This window comes from Eleutherodactylus coqui, chromosome 12, assembly GCF_035609145.1.
Source record: "Eleutherodactylus coqui strain aEleCoq1 chromosome 12, aEleCoq1.hap1, whole genome shotgun sequence".
NCBI classification, from domain to species: Eukaryota; Metazoa; Chordata; class Amphibia; order Anura; family Eleutherodactylidae; genus Eleutherodactylus; species Eleutherodactylus coqui.
The window spans coordinates 124784511-124803405 of NC_089848.1; the positions used below are offsets into that span (position 1 = coordinate 124784511).

Genomic DNA, 18895 nt, shown 5'->3' on the forward strand with positions numbered 1-18895 from the left:
CGTATTTATTCAGTTGATCGGGTTTGACTGTTTCGGGGATTCCTCTGAATTTTAAATTGTTGCGGCGGTTGCGGTCTTCCATGTCCGCCATTTTGTTTTTTAGGGATTCAAATTCTTCTTCAAGTTTATAGTGGGCATCAATGAGTTCATTGTGAGAGCTAGTGATCTCTCCTGTTTTATTTTCTAGATGGTCTACTCTTTCCTCCAGTTCTTCAATAGAATTATTAATCTTTTTATTCATTTGGGATATGTCTTTTTTAATTGAACCCTTTAGGGCTATGATCATATCCCGGATGAAGAATTCGGAGGCTGTTTGGTTGGAACATTGAATATTGAATAGGGGATCTGTAGTGTCCTCTTCCTCCAGCCACTCTGTTTCATTAGAGGCCGGGGGGGGGGGGGGCGAGGGGTATTCTCTCTTCTGGGGCGTCTTTTTTCAGGGCTTCCTTTGGGGGAGCTTATACTTCTTTTTTCCGAGTTGCATATATTCTGTGTTAGGGAAGATGGTGGCCCCCCCTCTCTCCCCTGCAGCGCTCCTGTCACACTTCATCTCCCTCCCTTTCATCTGCTCTCTTGGAGGGGAGGGGGAACATGAGTGAGGAGATTTAGAGGTTCCAGATCGGGCAGACAGCTGCTGCCTGGAGTTAGGTGAGTTTTGCTTAGATATATTCTGTGTTGAGAACGCTGGTGGCTCCCCCTCAGCCCCCCCTCTCTCTCCTGCATCTCTCCTGTCACAGTCTGTTTCTCCCCCCCCTGTCTGCTCTGTTGCAAAGCTGGGGGAACGTGAGTGAGAGGCTCCAGAGCCGGCAGACAGTTGTTGCTGGGTGTTAGGTGACTTTTTCTTAGTTATATTCTGTGTTGGGAGAGCTGGTGGCCCCCCCTCAGCCCCCCCTCTCTCTCCTGTAGCACTCCGGTCACACTCCGTCCCCCTCCCCTCTGTCTGCTCTGTTGTAGGGCTGGGGGAACGTGAGTGAGGAGATGCAGAGGCTCCGGAGCGGGCAGACAGCTGCTGCTGGATGTTAGGTAAGTTTTGCTTACCGTTGTTTCCCTCTGGGAGTTCCGTCGGGGTTGCCGCTGCAGTCACTTGTTCTCCCCTCTCCCTGCGTGCAGGCATCGCCATCTTGTTTGTCTTTTCCTCCGGACTGCACGCTGGTAAAAGTCTGTCAGGCGCTTTGGTCCAGACTTCACCACTCTTCTCCTGGACATTGTCAGCTTCGGTTAAGCTTCCCCTGTCAGTTGGAGTGAAAATTAGCAGTCTCTGCTTGCTTTGTGTTGCTTATGGCTGATTTTAGTGACAGAGCTGTTCAGAACATGTCTGCCATTGGCTCCGTCCAGGCCACGCCCCCTTTTGTACCTTTTTTAAATATACTTTTTTCCATGCATTTCTCATGTTTTAAATATAAACCTCAGAAAAAATAGCATACATGCAATATGCTGCATTTTGAATAAAAAAAACTCCAGTGATTAAAAAGAAAAATGCAGCAAAAAGAAAGAAATATGCTACAAAGAAGAAAAAAACATTGTTTTTGGTGAGTTCTATATTTCGCTTTTGACCTTCATGTAGCAAAAACAACGCAGCGCTTTTTTTGAAAACACAATATTTGAACCCAAACTAAAGAGAATTGGATCTTTAGTGAGATCATTAAAGAATATTTCCCTCCAAAACAAATACACGATGTGGAATAGCCAGATCCAGAAATGATGGAATGCCAACAGAATCCCATACTGATGGCCAATGTTAAATGTTGTCATATGAGGGATTTATCTCCCTCTCTCTTGGGAGGTTGATTCACAGCGGGGCATTTACCCCTCTTTGTATCGGTCTTTATGTGAAACTGGTTACCATTTGGCTAAATGCTTTATGATTGAGTTAGAGAAAGGAAGCAAGAAGGCAAAGTGGGCTGTAGAGCTAATTTGAAGGTTTCACCTTATCATTGTGCTAATAAAGTTGTTAGATTGATACACGGCATTTCCTGATGAAACTATTACTTATTCTTCTTGTTTCTAGGAGCTGTACTGAAGGAAGAACCAAAACCTGTTGGTGAGGAATTATTTTATTTTCTTTTTAAGGCTGCTTCCACATGGGTGGGGAGAAAAAAAAATGCACATAGATTTGTGCGTTGCAAATCTCACATAAAAAGAACTCCATTCTTCTGAATGGGGTCATACACATGATCGATGTTTCCTGCATGCTACCCCAATCCAATACAGGAACAAATTGCGGCATTGTTCTATCTTTCTGTGTGCTCTTGCATCGCAGTGCCCATTGTTCTCAATGGGGCAGGTGGCAGCATCTCACCACATGCTAGGTGCATGCAATGCAATGTCTCCCATTGGAAACAATGGGACAAATTTTGTGATCCTCCGCCATGGCTAATAGCCACGGCAGAGAATCACTCCATCCCCAAAGTGATGCAGGGCTGTTTTGACATAAAAACGGCTCGCATCCATGGGGAATTCACATGATGGGGAGCTCAAAATGGGGCCATGATTCACGGCCCTATATGCATCGAGCAGGAGTTGGCGGGAGTAGCTCCAGTGGGTGTGCCAATTCTGGCCTAGTCATGGTGGTGGCTACTCTGCCTACAGGGGTAGTTCATGAGGCAGATGGGATTTCAAAGGGGTTCTTGACTAAAGCAATTAGTAAATCATAAATTCTTTGTGATGCCAGTGCCTTTAGATTGCATGCGGGTTTGTGATGAAATAAGAAACCCGTCCAGAAAGGTAGCAGTAAAACCGAAGGCACACAGTTTACTGAGACTCTGGGTTGGAGTGCAATGTTCACACTTTTCTTATAGCAAATAGAAAAGTCTTTAGCCATTTCTTGAACACATCAAATTTAGAGATGAGCGAACGTACTCGTCCGAGCTTGATGCTCGTTCGAGTATTAGCGTGTTCGAGATGCTCGTTATTCGAAACGAGCACCACGCGATGTTCAAGTTACTTTCACTTTCATCTCTGAGACGTTAGCGCGCTTTTCTGGCCAATAGAAAGACAGGGAAGGCATTACAACTTCCCCCTGCGACGTTCAAGCCCTATACCACCCCCCTGCTGTGAGTGGCTGGCGAGATCAGGTGTCACCCGAGTATATAAATCGGCCCCTCCCGCGGCTCGCAACAGATGCATTCAGACATAGCTCAGGGAAAGTGCTGCTGATGCTGGAGCTGCTGTAGGGAGAGTGTTAGGAGTATTTTAGGCTTCAAGAACCCCAACGGTGCTTCTTAGGGCCACATCTAACCGTGTGCAGTAGTGTGGAGGCTGCTTTTTGCAGTGTTGCACATTTTTTTTTTTTTTTGTATATGGGCCGTGCAGAGCATTGCGCCCTGCAGTAATTATACATAGTCCAGGGCCAGTAGTGGTGGTGAGGGAGGGACAGAAGACATATTTCTTGAATATAGGCAGTGGGCCTTTCCAAAAACTTTTGGGAAAAAAATTCTATTTGGGCTGCCTGTGACCGTCCTCAGTGTACTGGGTCTCTGCTGAGGGTAGTTGTCCAAATTCATACGCAGCCAGCTAAGTGTTACAGCAGGCTTGCGCTAAATTATTTCCTGGCTCTGCTGTGCGTCCCGTAAGCGAAGTCAGCCTCCAACCACAGGCCAATAAGCGGCACATTTAATTACAGCGTTCTGTTTCTGCACTACTGGTAATACACTATGCTGAGGGGTAGGGGTAGGCCTAGAGGACGTGGACATGGGCGAGGACGCGGAGGCCCAAGTCAGGGTGTGGGCACAGGCCGAGCTCCTGATCCAGGTGTATCGCAGCCGACTGCTGCGGGATTAGGAGAGAGGCACGCTTCTGGTGTCCCCACATTCATCTCACAATTAATGGGTCCACGCGGTAGACCTTTATTAGAAAATGAGTAGTGTGAGCAGGTCCTGTCGTGGATGGCACAAAGTGCATCCAGCAATCTATCGACCACCCAGAGTTCTGTGTCGTCCACTGCTGCAACTCAGAATCCTCTAGCTGCCGCTCCTCCTTCCTCCCAGCCTCCTCACTCCATTACAATGACACATTCTGAGGAGCAGGTAGACTCCCAGGAACTGTTCTCGGGCCCCTGCCCAGAATGGGCAGCAATGGTTTCGAATCCTCTCGCACTGGAGGAGTTTGTCGTGACCGATGCCCAACCTTTGGAAAGTTCCCGGGGTCCGGGGGATGAGGCTGGGGACTTCCGGCAACTGTCTCAAGAGCTTTCAGTGGGTGAGGAGGACGATGACGATGAGACACAGTTGTCTATCAGTCAGGTAGTAGTAATTGGAGTAAGTCCAAGGGAGGAGCGCACAGAGGATTCGGAGGAAGAGCAGCAGGACGATGAGGTGACTGACCCCACCTGGTTTGCTACGCCTACTGAGGACAGGTCTTCAGAGGGGGAGGCAAGGGCAGCAGCAGGTCAGGTTGGAAGAGGCAGTGCGGTGGCCAGGGGTAGAGGCAGGGCCAGACCGAATAATCCACCACCTGTTTCCCAAAGCGCCCCTTCGCGCCATGCCACCCTGCAGAGGCCGAGGTGCTCAAAGGTCTGGCAGTTTTTCACTGAGAGTGCAGACGACCGACGAACAGTGGTGTGCAATCTGTGTCGCACCAAGATCAGCCGGGGAGCCGCCACCACCACCAGCCTCACCAGCATGCGCAGACATATGATGGCCAAGCACCCCACAAGGTGGGACGAAGGCCGTTCACCACCTCCGGTTTGCACCACTGCCTCTCCCCCTGTGCCCCAACCTGCCACTGAGATCCAACCCCCCTCTCAGGACACAGGCACTACCGTCTCCTGGCCTGCACCCACACCCTCAGCTCCGCTGTCCTCGGCCCCATCCACCAATGTCTGTCAGCGCACCGTCCAGCCGTCGCTAGCGCAAGTGTTGGAGCGCAAGTACGCCGCCACGCACCCGCACGCACAAGCGTTAAACATGCACATTGCCAAATTTATCAGCCTGGAGATGCTGCCGTATAGGGTTGTGGAAACAGAGGCTTTCAAAAGTATAATGGCGGCGGCGGCCCCACGCTACTCAGTTCCCAGTCGCCACTACTTTTCCCGATGTGCCGTCCCAGGCCTGCACGACCACGTCTCCCGCAACATTGTACGCGCCCTCACCAATGCGGTTACTGCCAAGGTCCACTTAACAACGGACACGTGGACAAGCACAGGCGGGCAGGGCCACTATATCTCCCTGACGGCACATTGGGTGAATTTAGTGGAGGCTGGGACAGAGTCAGAGCCTGGGACCGCTCACGTCCTACCCACCCCCAGAATTGCGGGCCCCAGCTCGGTGCTGGTATCTGAGGCGGTGTATGCTTCCTCCACTAAACCACCCTCCTCCTCCTCCTACGCAACCTCTGTCTCGCAATCAAGATGTGTCAGCAGCACGTCGGCAGCAGTCGGTGTCGCACGGCGTGGCAGCACAGCGGTGGGCAAGCGTCAGCAGGCCGTGCTGAAACTACTCAGCTTAGGAGATAAGAGGCACACGGCCCACAAACTGCTGCAGGGTCTGACAGAGCAGACCGACCGCTGGCTTGCGCCGCTGAGCCTCCAACCGGGCATGGTCGTGTGTGACAACGGCCGTAACCTGGTGGCAGCTTTGCAGCTCGGCAGCCTCATGCACGTGCCATGCCTGGCCCACGTCTTTAATTTGGTGGTTCAGCTCTTTCTGAAAAGCTACCCATGCTTGTCAGACCTGCTCGGAAAGGTGCGCCGGCTCTGCGCACATTTCCACAAGTCCTACATGGACGCTGCCACCCTGCGCACCCTGCAACATCGGTTTCATCTGCCAGTGCACCGACTGCTGTGCGACGTGCCCACATGGTGGAACTCTACGCTCCACATGTTGGCCAGGCTCTATGAGCAGCGTAGAGCTATAGTGGAATACCAACTCCAACATGGACGGCGCAGTGGGAGTCAGCCTCCTCAATTCTTTACAGAAGAGTGGGCCTGGTTGGCAGACATCTGCCAGGTCCTTGGAAACTTTGAGGAGTCTACCCAGATGGTGAGCGGCGATGCTGCAATCATTAGCGTCACCATTCCTCTGCTATGCCTCTTGAGAAGTTCCCTGCAAAGCATAAAGTCAGACGCTTTGCACTCGGAAACAGAGCCGGGGGAAGACAGTATGTCGCTGGATAGTCAGAGCACCCTCCTGTCTATATCTCAGCGCGTTGAGGAGGAGGAGCATGCGGAGGATGAGGAGGAGGGGGAAGAGACAGCTTGGCCCACTGCTGAGGGTACCCATGCTGCTTGCCTGTCATCGTTTCAGCGTGTATGGCCTGAGGAGGAGGAGGAGGACAGCCATGTGTTGCGTACAGGTACTCTGGCACACATGGCGGACTTCATGTTCAAAACGGGGACATTTTTGCTTCATCAATCTGTGTATAGTATTCATCCTCCTCCTCCTGCTCCTCTTCCTGAAACCTCACGTAATCACGCCGAACGGGCAATTTTTCTTAGGGCCACAAGGCTCAGTCATATAATTTTTCTAAACAATTTTTATACGTTTCAATGCTCATTAAAGCGTTGAAACTTCCACGTGACCCAATTTTTATTTAAACTGGGCTGCCTCCTGGCCTAGTTACCAATTAAGCCACATTAACCAAAGCGAATAATGGGTTTCACCTGCCCTCTTGGTTGGGCATGGGCAATTTTTCTGAGGTACATTAGTACTGTTGGTACACCAATTTTTTGGGGCCCTCGCCTACAGTGTAATCCAATTAATTTTTTGCCCACCTGCATTACAGCTGACGTTACCTCAGCTGTGCTGGGCACTGCAATGGGATATATTTATGTACCGCCGGTGGCTTCCTGGCACCCACCCATGCTGTCGGTCCACACGGAGTTGTAACTACATGTGTCCACTTCTAAAGAACCCCAGTCTGACTGGGGCATGCAGTGTGGGCCGAAGCCCACCTGCATTAAACATCACATTACCTCAGCTGTGCTGGGCACTGCAATGGGATATATTTATGCACCGCCGGTGGCTTCCTGGCACCCACCCATGCTGTCGGTCCACATGGAGTTGTAACTACATGTGTCCACTTGTAAAGAACCCCAGTCTGACTGGGGCATGCAGTGTGGGCCGAAGCCCACCTGCATTAAACATCACACTACCTCAGCTGTGATGGGCAATGCAATGGGATATATTTATGTGCCGCCGGTGGCTTCCTGGCACCCACCCATGCTGTCGGTCCACAGGGACTTCACAATAGGGAGTTGTACCTGCCTGTGTCTATGAATTAAAAAGCCCGATCAGGTTGGGGCATGCAGTGTGGGCCGAAGCCCACCTGCATTTCATCTGACGCTAGCTCTGCTGTCCAGGGCACTTCAGTGGGATACATTTGTGTACAGCCGATGGGTTCCTGGGAGCCACCCATGCTGTGGGTGCACACGGAATTCCCATTGTGGAGTTGTACCTACCTGTGACTATTTATAAAAAAACGCGGTCTGACTGGGGCATGCAGACACCTTGACAGAATGAATAGTGTGTGGCACATAGGTTCCTCATTGCTATGCCCACGTGTGCAGCTCCTGATGGCGGTGGCACAGGATTCTATTTCTCATTGCTTCTGTACAGCATTGTGGGCTATCGCCCCGCCCCTTTTAAAGAGGGTCGCTGCCTAGCCGTGCCAACCCTCTGCAGTGTGTGCCTGCGGTTCCTCCTCATGGCAGTAGCACTTATAAATAGACATGAGGGTGGCGTGGCATGAGGGCAGCTGAAGGCTGCGCAGGGACAATTTGGTGTGCGCTGTGGACACTGGGTCGTGCAGGGGGGGGGGGGGGGGTTGGGCAGCATGTAACCCAGGAGAAGTGGCAGCGGAGTGTCATGCAGGCAGTGATTGTGCTTTGTTCGAGGTAGTGTGGTGCTTAGCTAAGGTATGCATTGCTAATGAGGGCTTTTCAGAAGTAAAAATTGTTGGGAGGGGGGGGGGCACTCTTGCCGCTATTGTGGCTTAATAGTGGACCTGTGAACTTGAGATGCAGCCCAACATGTAGCCCCTCGCCTGCCCTATCCGTTGCTGTGTCGTTCCCATCACTTTCTTGAATTGCCCAGATTTTCACAAATGAAAACCTTAGCGAGCATCAGCGATATACAAAAATGCTCGGGTCGCCCATTGACTTCAATGGGGTTCATTATTCGAAACGAACCCTCGAGCATCGCGAAATATTCGTACCGAGTAATGAGCACCCGAGCATTTTGGTGCTCGCTCATCTCTAATCAAATTACATTCAGAAATTCCTTGATTCGTTTCTGAAGAAGGAGATGGGGCTGACGGACTAATTTTAAGTGGTTACTGGACTAGGAGGTTATTGGTGGAGGAATGAGGGGAACAGTATAAGCTCTCATGTAGACACTCTGATTCCTGGATGTGCAGGGACAAGTTAAATTCACAGTTGCGGTGTCTGGGTTCCTTCCAGCTGACAGGGGGATCTACCCTGGAATCGGTTCCTCTGGGCAAGATTGTAAAAAAGCTTCTCTGACACTCATTTCACTTTCCCCCACCTCAGACCACTCTCTTCTTTTTCTTCCTTTTCTTCATCTCTCCATTCTCTGGCTCCTTCCATTACCTCTCACCAACTCTTCTCCTCCTTCTCCTCCTAAAAACCCTTCTCCTTCTAACCCTCTAACTCCACCCTTTCTCTCGCTTTTATAATCTCTGTGTCACCCAGTCCTAAGCAAGGTCCCAACTAACTCTCTAATGCCCAAGCTATCTAAGGATGACTGACACTAGTGACAGAGAATTAGCTGAAATTCTGCCTAATCATACAGAGCTAGCAAATGTGAATATTATACATTAGGAATTAACCCCTAGTAAACCAGACATTATTGTTGCTTCATAATTTAACATACATTTCACATAATTTTCCCAGTTTTTCCTTTATTATACGCAATTTAGCTGATCCAGTGTTAAATGGGCTTTGGGACCCCAAATTCTGGGGTACTATACACATCGCGCTCGCCCATGTGAAGTCAGCCTTACTGATTTGCAGCAGATTTCACACTTTCAATTGCATTCCAATTTAAATGGTGCAATCTTCTGCAGCTCTGCAACAAAATAGACAACAAAATCGACAGCAAATCGGCAATCTGTGAGCGCACCTTAAATATAGACTGATCTGGTCTGTGGACCAGTTCAATAATATGTACAACACAAAGCAGCCTAAACCCCAGACCAAACCCTCTAACTATAGACGCCTAAATAAATACAGACCCCCTAAATGAATATAGAGCCCAAACTCTGTACATTAAGACAGATACCCGACTATGTTCCCTAAACTAATACAGATCTAGACTCAGACCCCCAAAACTAATAAAGACTAATACAGTCCCCCTAAACTGATACCGACTCCAGACCCAGGCTCAATAAATAAATAACATGTATGTAAACATATAGTGAACCCAATGAGATGTCAAACAGTGTGATGGGGAGATTGAATATCAGAGGTATATTGAGTTCACCGTAGAATAATGATTGATAACAATTAATTACCCGTCCTGCCATGCTGCTGTTGTATCATTTTATGCGCCATTTGCATCAGTCCTTCTCACTTGCGTGTAATAATGAAGTATTTGTATCCTCTTTACATCACAGCATATAACTTTACACATGACGGTTGGCTAATCTATAATGACAGCCAATACTATATTAGCGAAGATCAAATGCCGATGGAGAAAGCACAAGAATTCTGTAGAAGAAGTTCTTCCCATCTTGTCACCATTAACAGTGAATCTGAGCGGAAATTCCTTTGGAAATACGTAAGTCCAGAATACTACTATTTTTTTTTACTTTAGCCTAGGGGCCCACGGCGACTTCAGATCACACAGCAGTTGACATAAAATTCCAACCGTAACGGACTTTGATTGTTGCCCAACTATTTCCCCATAGAGAGACAGTGAGGTCAGGCACCAGTTAGGGTAACCAGTGGTTTTATCCTGACTGTTGGGTGACCAAAAAATACTTGGGGATTCTTCAGTTTCTGCTAAAGAAAGTTCATTCATTAAATGTGAAATACTCCAATTTGTTCTGATCCCGCCCCCTTGCCAATATCTTCAGCAGAAAAACTTTTCTTGATCTTTATGCTGCTTTTAATCTGGATATTACTATTGGGACACTGAAGCTACGTTAGATAAACTATACAGTTATCCAATCTAACCAGCTTTTATGAAAATTTGCGAAAGATGTATATAACAGTGGACTCACATGAGCGAGTTTATGTGCTTACAATTGTCCACACAAAAACATGTACCTGTTAGAACCATTGGTTCCCTACAGTGTGTTCACATGTCCGTGCTTTACAGGCGTGCAAACGCACGTAGCTGCAAAACATAGGACATGCGTGCACCATAGGCCTGTGGTGCACATCAGTATTCCCCAGCGGGGAGTCCCCTTGTCACTGAACACTGTGACAGCACTGTAAAGAATCCCCTGCCATCTGTCACAGCTCCGCAGGGAGTAAAGAATCCCCTGCCACAGCTGTGACAGCTGTGGCAGAGGATTGCAATGTTCTTCCATTGCTTTCAATGGGACTAGCACTTCTGCAGTCCCATTGAAAGCAATGGGCTGCAGGTAAGCCCTGCAAAGATTTTCGGGGAAGGGCTTTAAATATAAGCCCTTCCCTTAAAAATCATCCTTAGAATGTGTTAAAAGTAAAAAATATATATATACTCACCTCTCCTCAGCTACCAGAATTCTATGAATGGCCTAGAGCTGCCTGTAATTGGCTGAGTGCTGTAACCAATCACAGGCAGCTAGAAATGAGCGAGCACCAAAATGCTCGGGTGCTCATTGCTCGAGTCGAGCTTACGGCGATGCTCGAGGGATCGTTTCGAGTAACGAACCCAATTGAAGTCAATGGGCGACTCGAGCATTTTTGTATATCACCCATGCTCCGCTAAGGTTTTCATTTGTGAAAATCTGCAAAACCTGCGAAAGTGATGGAAACGACACAGAAACGGATAGGGCAGGTGAGGGGCAACATGCTGGGCTGCATCTCAGGTTCCCAGGTCTCACTATTAAGCCACAATAGCGGCAAGAGTTCCCCCCCCACCACCAACAATTTTTACTTGGGACAAACCCTCATTAGCAAGGCACACCTTAGCTAAACACCACACTACCTGCAACCAAGCACAATCACTGCCTACGGGTCACACCGCTGCCTCTTCTCCTGGGTTACATGCTGCCCAAGAATTGATAATAGATTGACATTCCATCTGCATTCCAATCTTGTGCCACCTCCGTCAGGAGCTGAAAACGTGGGCATAAAGGGTACTCCGCTGCCAGCCTAGCGCTTCTACACATCTCCACAATGCAGCAATACTCAGTGTGGGAAGTATGTGAGCGGGCCCTGGGTCAGCCTCTGTCCCAGCAAACACCTTGTGTGTCCCAAGGTGCTGCGAGTGACATAGCAATGGGGAATCCATGTGTCCACACACTACTCATTCTGTTTGGGTGTCTGATACCTCATCGACAACACAAGGGGTAAACCATCTGCACTCTGCACCCTACCTAAGTCTGTCAGTGTTTTGGGGACAGACAGGTAAAACACCTCAATGGATAGTCTGTGTGCACCCGCAGCATGGGTGGCTAGCAGGAACCCACAGACGGTACATAAAGAAATCCCATTGTAGTGCCCCAGATAGCTGAGGTTACGTAAGAGGAAATACATGTTGGCTGCAGCCCACACTCCATGCCCTAGACATTCTCTTTTTTTTTTTAAAGTACAAGGCAGGTACAACTCTGCTATGGCAAGTCTATGTGCACCCACAGCATGGGTGGCTAGCAGGTACACACAGACGGTACATAAAGAAATCCCATTGCAGTGCCCCGGATAGCTGAGGTTACGTAAGAGGAAATACATGTTTGCCTCGGCCCACAATCCATGCCCTAGTCAGTCTGGTGTTTTTTTGGTGCCAGATAGGTAGAACACCGCGATGAGAAGACTTAGTGCACCCATAGTATACACAGACCCCTGTAATATTCCTGTAGCAAAGGTATAAGCTGACCCCAGTAACAGTTATGTTGCAGAAGTCTAGGGAGACCCCATTAACATTTCTGTATTAACAGTATAGACAGAACCCAGTAACATTTCATTAGCAGAAGTATAGGCAGACCCCTGTAACATTTATGTAGCAGCAGTATAGGCAGACCCCTGTAACATTTCAGTAGCAGCAGTATATGCAGACCCCTGTAACTTTTCAGTAGCAGCAGTACAGGCAGAGCCCAGTGTTTGTAACATTTCAGTAGTAACAGTATAGACAGACCCCAGTAACATTTCTGTTGTAACAGTGTAGACAGAGCCGAGTAACATTTCTGTAGTAACAGTATAGGCAGACCCCAGTAACATTTATGTAGCAGCAGTATAGGCAGATCCCTGTAACATTTCTGTAGCAGCAGTAAAGCAGACCCCTGTAACATTTATGTAGCAGAAGCATAGGCAGGCACGTGTAACATGTCTGTAGTAGAAGTATAAGCAGACCCCAGTAACATTTCTGTAGCAGCAGTATAAGCAGACGCCCTGTAACGTTTATGTGGCAGAAGTATAGGCAGACCCCAGTAACATTTATGTAGCAGCAGTATAGGCAGACCCCAGTATCAGTTCTATAGCAGCAGTATAGGAAGACCCCAGCACCATTTCTGTAGTAGAAGTATAGGCAGACCCCTGTAAAATTTGTGTGGCAGCAGTATAGGCAGACCCCAGTAACATTTTTGTAGCAGAAGTATACGCAGACCCCTGTAACCTTTCTGTAGTAACACTATAGACAGATCCCAGTGACATTTCTGTAGCAGAAGTATAGGCAGACCCCTGTAACATTAATGTGGCAGCAGTATTGGCAGACCCCAGTAACATCCTTGTGGCAGCAGTATAGGCAAACCCCTGTAAAATTAACGGGGCAGCAGTATAGGCAGACCCCAGTAACATCCTTGTGGCAGCAGTATAGGAAGACCCCTGTAGGATTTATGTGGCAGAAGTATAGGCAGAGCACTGTAACATGTAAGTGGCAGCAGTATAGGCAGACCCCTGTAACATGTAAGTGGCAGCAGTATAGGCAGACCTCTGTAACTTTCTTGTAGCAGAAGTGTAAGCAGGCAGGAAGACCCCAGTAAAATTTCTGTAGTAATAGTGTAGGCCAACCTCTGAAACATTGGGATACCATGAGCGTAGGCGAAGGCCGGAAAAATTAGTTGGATAAGAGTGTAGGCGTGGGCCCCAAAAATTAGTGTACCAAGAGTACAAGTGTACCTCTGAAAAATTTATCAACCGAGAGGGCAGGTGAAACCCATAAACATTTTTTTAAAGATACAGCTGACTGTTGCTTAATTTGTAACAGAGCCTGGAGGCAGCCCTGTTGAAAAAAATTGATTCATGTTACAGTCTCAATACTTTTGAAACTTAGAAAAATTGTAAAAACATTGGTAGATGTAGATGAGTCTTTTGAGCTACAGAAAAATTGGCAGTTCAGCGAGATGACATGTTGTTTCTGGAGGAGGAGTAGCAGGAAGAGGACTAATGTCAGAGACAGATTGACAAAGCTAAATGCCCCGTTTTACCGGTGATAGAGAAGAGTGCTTTTATCTGCGGTTGCAACTAAAAGAATCTTTCGGTTCCGCTGCTCTCCGCCGGTGGAGAAGAGAAGCCTGGGGAAATCTAGGCTTTGTTCATCTTTATAAGTGTAAGCATGTTGGCACTGGCAGTTGACAGGCGGGTATGCTTGTCTGTGATGATTCCCCCAGCTGCACTAAACACCCTCTCTGACAAGACGCTAGCGGCAGGGCAAGCCAGCACCTCCAGGGCATACAGCGCAAGTTCGTACCACGTGTCCAGCTTTGACACCCAATAGTTGTATGGAGCAGAGGCATCACAGAGGACGGTGGTACGATCGGCTACGTACTCCCTCACCATCTTTTTACAGTGCTCCCTCCGACTCAGCCTTGACTGGGGAGTGGTGACGCAGGTTTGCTGGGGAGCCATAAAGCTGGCAAAGGCCTTGGAGAGTGTTCCCTGGCCTGCACTGAACATGCTGCCTGATCTCTGCGCCTCTCCTGCTACTTGGCCCTCGGAACTGCGCCTTCTGCCACTAGCGCTGTCAGATGGGAAGTTTACCATCAGTTTGTCCACCAGGGCTCTGTGGTATTGCATTACTCTCGTACCCCTTTCCTCTTCGGGAATGAGAGTGGAAAAGTTCTCCTTATACCGGGGGTCGAGAAGGGTGTACACCCAGTAATCCGTAGTGGCCAGAATGCGTCTAACGCGAGGGTCATGAGAAAGGCAGCCTAACATGAAGTCAGCCATGTGTGCCAGTGTACCTGTACGCAACACATTGCTGTCCTCACTAGGAAGATCACTTTCCGGATCCTCCTCCTCCTCCGCCTCCACAGGCCATAAACGCTGAACAGATGGGAGGCAAGCAGCATGGGTACCCTTTGCAGTGGGCCCAGCTGTCTCCTCCTCCTCCAAAACGCGCTGAGATATAGACATGAGGGTGCTCTGACTATCAAGCGACATACTCTCTTCTCCCATTTCCTGTTCTGACCGCAAAGCGTCAGCCTTTATGCTTTGCAGTGAACTTCTCAGCAGGCATAGCAGAGGAATGGTGATGCTAATGATTGCAGCATCGCCGCTCACCATCTGGGTAGACTCCTCAAAGTTTCCGAGGACCTGGCAGATGTCTGCCATCCAGGCCCACTCCTCAGTAAAGAATTGGGGAGGCTGACTCCCACTACGCCACCCAAGTTGGAGTTGGTATTCCACTATTGCTGCTCATAGAGCCTGGCCAACCTTTGGAGCGTAGAATTTTACCGTGTGGGCACGTCGCACTGCAGCCAGTGCAGATTACACCAATGTTGCAGGGTCCGCAGGGTGGCAACATCCGTGGTGGACTTGCCGAAATGTGCGCAGACGCGGCGCACCTTGCCGAGCAGGTCTGACAAGTGTGGGTAGTTTTTCAGAAACCGCTGAACCACCAGATTGAAGACGTGGGCCAGGCATGGGACGTGTGTGAGGCTGCAGAGCTGCAGAGCCGCCACCAGGTTACGGCCGTTTTCACACACGACCATGCCCGGTTGGAGGCTCAGCGGCGAAAGCCAGAGGTCGGTCTGCTCAATCAGACCCTGCAACAGCTCGGGGGCCATGTGCCTCTTGTCACCTAGGCTGAGTAATTTTAGCATGGCCTGCTGACGCTTGCCCACCACTGTGCTGCCGCGCCACACTGACTGCTGGCGACGTGCTGCTCACATTTCTTAATTGAGAGTAGAGGTTGCGTAGGAGGAAGAGGAGAGGGAGGGTTTAGAGGAGGTGGCATAGACCGCCGCAGATACCAGAACCGAGGAAGGACCCACAATTCTGGGTGTGGGTAGGATGTATGAGGTCCCACGCTCTGACTCGGTCCCAGCCTCCACCAAATTCACCCAATGTGCCGTCAGGGAGATATAGTGGCCCTGTCCGCCAGTACTTGTCCACGTGTCCGTGGTTAAGTGGACCTTGGCAGTAACCGCGTTGGTGAAGGCACGATTGATGTTGCGGGAGACGTGCTGGTGTAGGACTCGGACGGCACACGGGGAAAAATAGTGGAGACTGGGGGCCGAGTAGCGTGGGACCGCCGCCGTCATCATGTTTTTAAAAGCCTCCGTTTCCACAAGCCTGTACGGCAGCATCTCCAGGCTATTTAATTTGGCAATGTGCACGTTTATTGCTTGAGGGTGCGGGTGCTTGGCGGCGTATTTGCAGTTGCGCTAGCGACAGCTGGATGCTGCGCTGAGAGACATTGCTGTATGGGGCCGAGGACTGTGGAGGTGAGGGTGTGGGTGCTGGCCGGGAGGCGCTCGTGCCTGTGTACTGAGAGGGGGGTTGGATCTGAGTGGCAGTTTGGGGCACAGGGGGAGAGGCAGTGGTGCGATCCGGAGGCGGTGAACGGCCTTCGTCCCACCTTGTGGGGTGCTTGGCCATCATATGCCTGTGCATGCTGGTGAGGCTGGTACTGGTGGCTCCCCGGCTCATCTTGGCGTGACACAGGTTCTACACCACTGTTCGTCGGTCGTCGGCGCTCTCACTGAAAAACATCCACACCTTTGAAGACCTAGGCCTCTGCAGGGTGGCTTGGCGTGAGGGGGTGCTTTGGGAAACAGTTGGGGGAGTCTTCGCTCTGGCCCTGCCTCTACCCCTGGCCACCCCACTGCCTCTTCCAACCTGTCCTGCTGCTGCACTTGTCTCCCCCTCTGAAGACCTCTCCTCAGTTGGCTTAGCGAACCAGGTGGGGTCAGTCACCTCATCGTCCAGTGTCTCTTCCTCCGAATCCTCTGTGCGCTCCTCCCTCAGACTTACTGCCCTTACTACTACCTCACAGATAGACAACTGTGTCTCATCATCATCGACCTCCTCACCCACTGAAACCTCTTGAGACAGTTGCCGGAAGTCCCCAGCCTCATTACCCGGACCCCGGGAACTTTCCAAAGGTTGGGCATGGGTCACAACAAACTCAGGTGAGAGAGGAACCATTTTTTGCCAATCAAGGCAGGGGCCCGAGAACAGTTCCTGGGAGTCTGTCTGCTCATCAGAATGTGTCATTTTCATGGAGTGAAGAGGCTGGGAGGAAAGAGGAGCAGCAGTAAGAGGATTCAGAGTTGCAGCAGTGGACGGCCTAGAAGACTGGGTGGTCGATACATTGCTGGATGCATTTTCTGCCATCTACGACAGGACCTGCTCACACTGCTCAGTTTGTAATAAAGGTCTACCACGTGGACCCAAAAATTGTGATATGAAACAGGGGACCCCAGAAACTTTCCTCTCTCCTAATCCCGCAGCAGCCGGCTGCGATTCACCTGGACCAGGAACTCGGCCTGTGCCCACACCCTCATTTGGACCTCCGCGTCCTCGCCCTCGTCCACGGTCACGTCCTCTCGGCCTACCCCTCCCCCTCAGCATGGTGTATTACGAATAGAGCAGACACAGAGCAGCCTGAATAATTATGCAATTATTGGCCTGCAGTTGGAGGCTGACAGCGGTTATGTAACGCACACTGCAGTCCGAAAAAAATTATACGCAAGGCTGCAAAAAGGGCTTGCTGGGTAATAGTGAGCCACTAAAACTCCCAGCAGCCATGCAGTAAAATGCACACGGTCACAGGTAGCCCTAAGAAGGAGTTTAAAAAAAAATTTTTTTTGAAAAAGCAAACAGCCTAGATAGCGTCATGCACACGGTCACAGGTAGCCCAAAGAAGGACCGTTGGGGTACTTGTTGACAGGATTCTACAATACCACTGTCCCTATCTCACCAGCACTGTCCCTATGCTCTGTATAATTGACTGCAGACTGAGAACGCTATAGCCTGCACAGCCCAAGATGGGAAAAAAAATTTGTGTAAAGCTGCTCCCACTAGCCCAACAGTAATGCACACGGTCACAGGTAGCCCTAAGAAGGACAGTTGGGGTACTTATTGACAGGATTCTACACTACCACTGTCCCTGCCCAACAGTACTGCCCCTATGCTCTGTATAATTGACTGCAGACTGAGAACGCAATAGTCTGCAGAGCCCAAGATGAAAAAAAAAAAAAATGGTGCAAAACTGCTCCGAGCAGCCACAACAGTAATGCACATGGTCAGATGTGGCCCTAAGAAGGACCATTGGGGTTCTTGAAGACGCAAACAGTAGCCCAAGGCCGGCTGCACACGACCTTGACGGGCTCTGCAGTTGGAATTCTGCGGCGGAGCCCGTCACGGCGCCCCCCAGAGACCCCATACTTACCTGTGGATCCGGCGTCCTGGGTCCCGCATGACACTTCGGCGTGACGCGCCGCAGCGTCATGTGACATGCCGCCATGATTGTAATGGGATTGCAGAAGTGCTGACCCCATTGAAAGCAATGGGAGAACATTGCGATCCTGTGCCACAGCTGTAACAGCTCAGACAGCTGTGGCAGGGGATTCTTTACGTCCCGCAGGGATTCTTTACGTGACAGTGGTGGATATATATATATAGTGTGTGTGTGTGTATATAATATATATAATTTGTTTTCTTTTTTTACACACACCACAGGTGATTTTCAGGGAAGGGCTTATATTTCAAGGCCTTCCTTGAAAATCACTGCAGGGGTTGCAGGAATCCTATTGCGTTCAATGTGGCCGCTGGCAGCAGCCGCGGCCCCATTGGAAGCACAGCTGTACGGACCTGCATTCACGTATGCTTGTGCATGCTCGTGTGAATGCACCCTAAGGTACGACTACACGGGGCGGTGCACTTTAGATTTTATGTGCAGACAATCTGCAGCATTTACAATAGCAGCAAAGTGGATGAGATTTAAACAGGTCAGCCCTAAATCCGCATGGAAATTGTCGTGCAGCAGATTTTTACTCTGGACTTCATCCTTTTTTAATGCAGAGGCTGAAAACTACAGCAGATCTGCAATATATCCACAACGTTTAAACCATTTAGAGCTACATACATTCACTACATACCTCTAAATAGTATTCTGTTTCTGCCTGCTAGTTGATTGAGGGCCAGTTGCACCAACCATGATGTTGATCCCGATTCAGGTAGCTGCGATCAACTGTAAACTAGATTTAATCAAAACACCTAATAAACAGGTAATCAGGACAGCGCCTCTGCCAGAGGTGAGGAATGTTGTTAATAGATATGAATGTACAGGAGAGGGACTCATCTGGCATTAAAGACCCAACCTGGAAGGGTTAGCTGTTATGCCCACAGTCTGAGTTCACTTAAAAGTATGGGGGTAGCCATCGACAGAGGTAACACCCTGTCTTGGGGACATCCAGAGGAGAGCAAGTATAGAGAATCCCGAAATATCCCATATCTCGAGCAAAAATAGAGAAGTATTGGTTAAAAAGGTCTTCTGCAGCTTAGGGTGCGACTTCACCAATGTTGTCCCAACCTCCTACATATAGGGAGGACATGTTGATGACTTGT

The 18895-nt window shown here is 49.6% G+C and overlaps 1 protein-coding gene across 1 annotated transcript in view; it reads left to right on the forward strand.

Moving 5' to 3' along the window:
• The window catches only part of LOC136587231 (macrophage mannose receptor 1-like), a 327799-nt gene that overhangs the window by 140477 nt on the left and 168427 nt on the right, over positions 1 to 18895 (forward strand). The window contains exons 9-10 of the mRNA XM_066585788.1: positions 2009 to 2041; positions 9571 to 9734. Coding sequence (XP_066441885.1) covers positions 2009 to 2041; positions 9571 to 9734 — 197 coding nt within the window. The remainder of the gene's footprint in view (positions 1 to 2008; positions 2042 to 9570; positions 9735 to 18895) is intronic.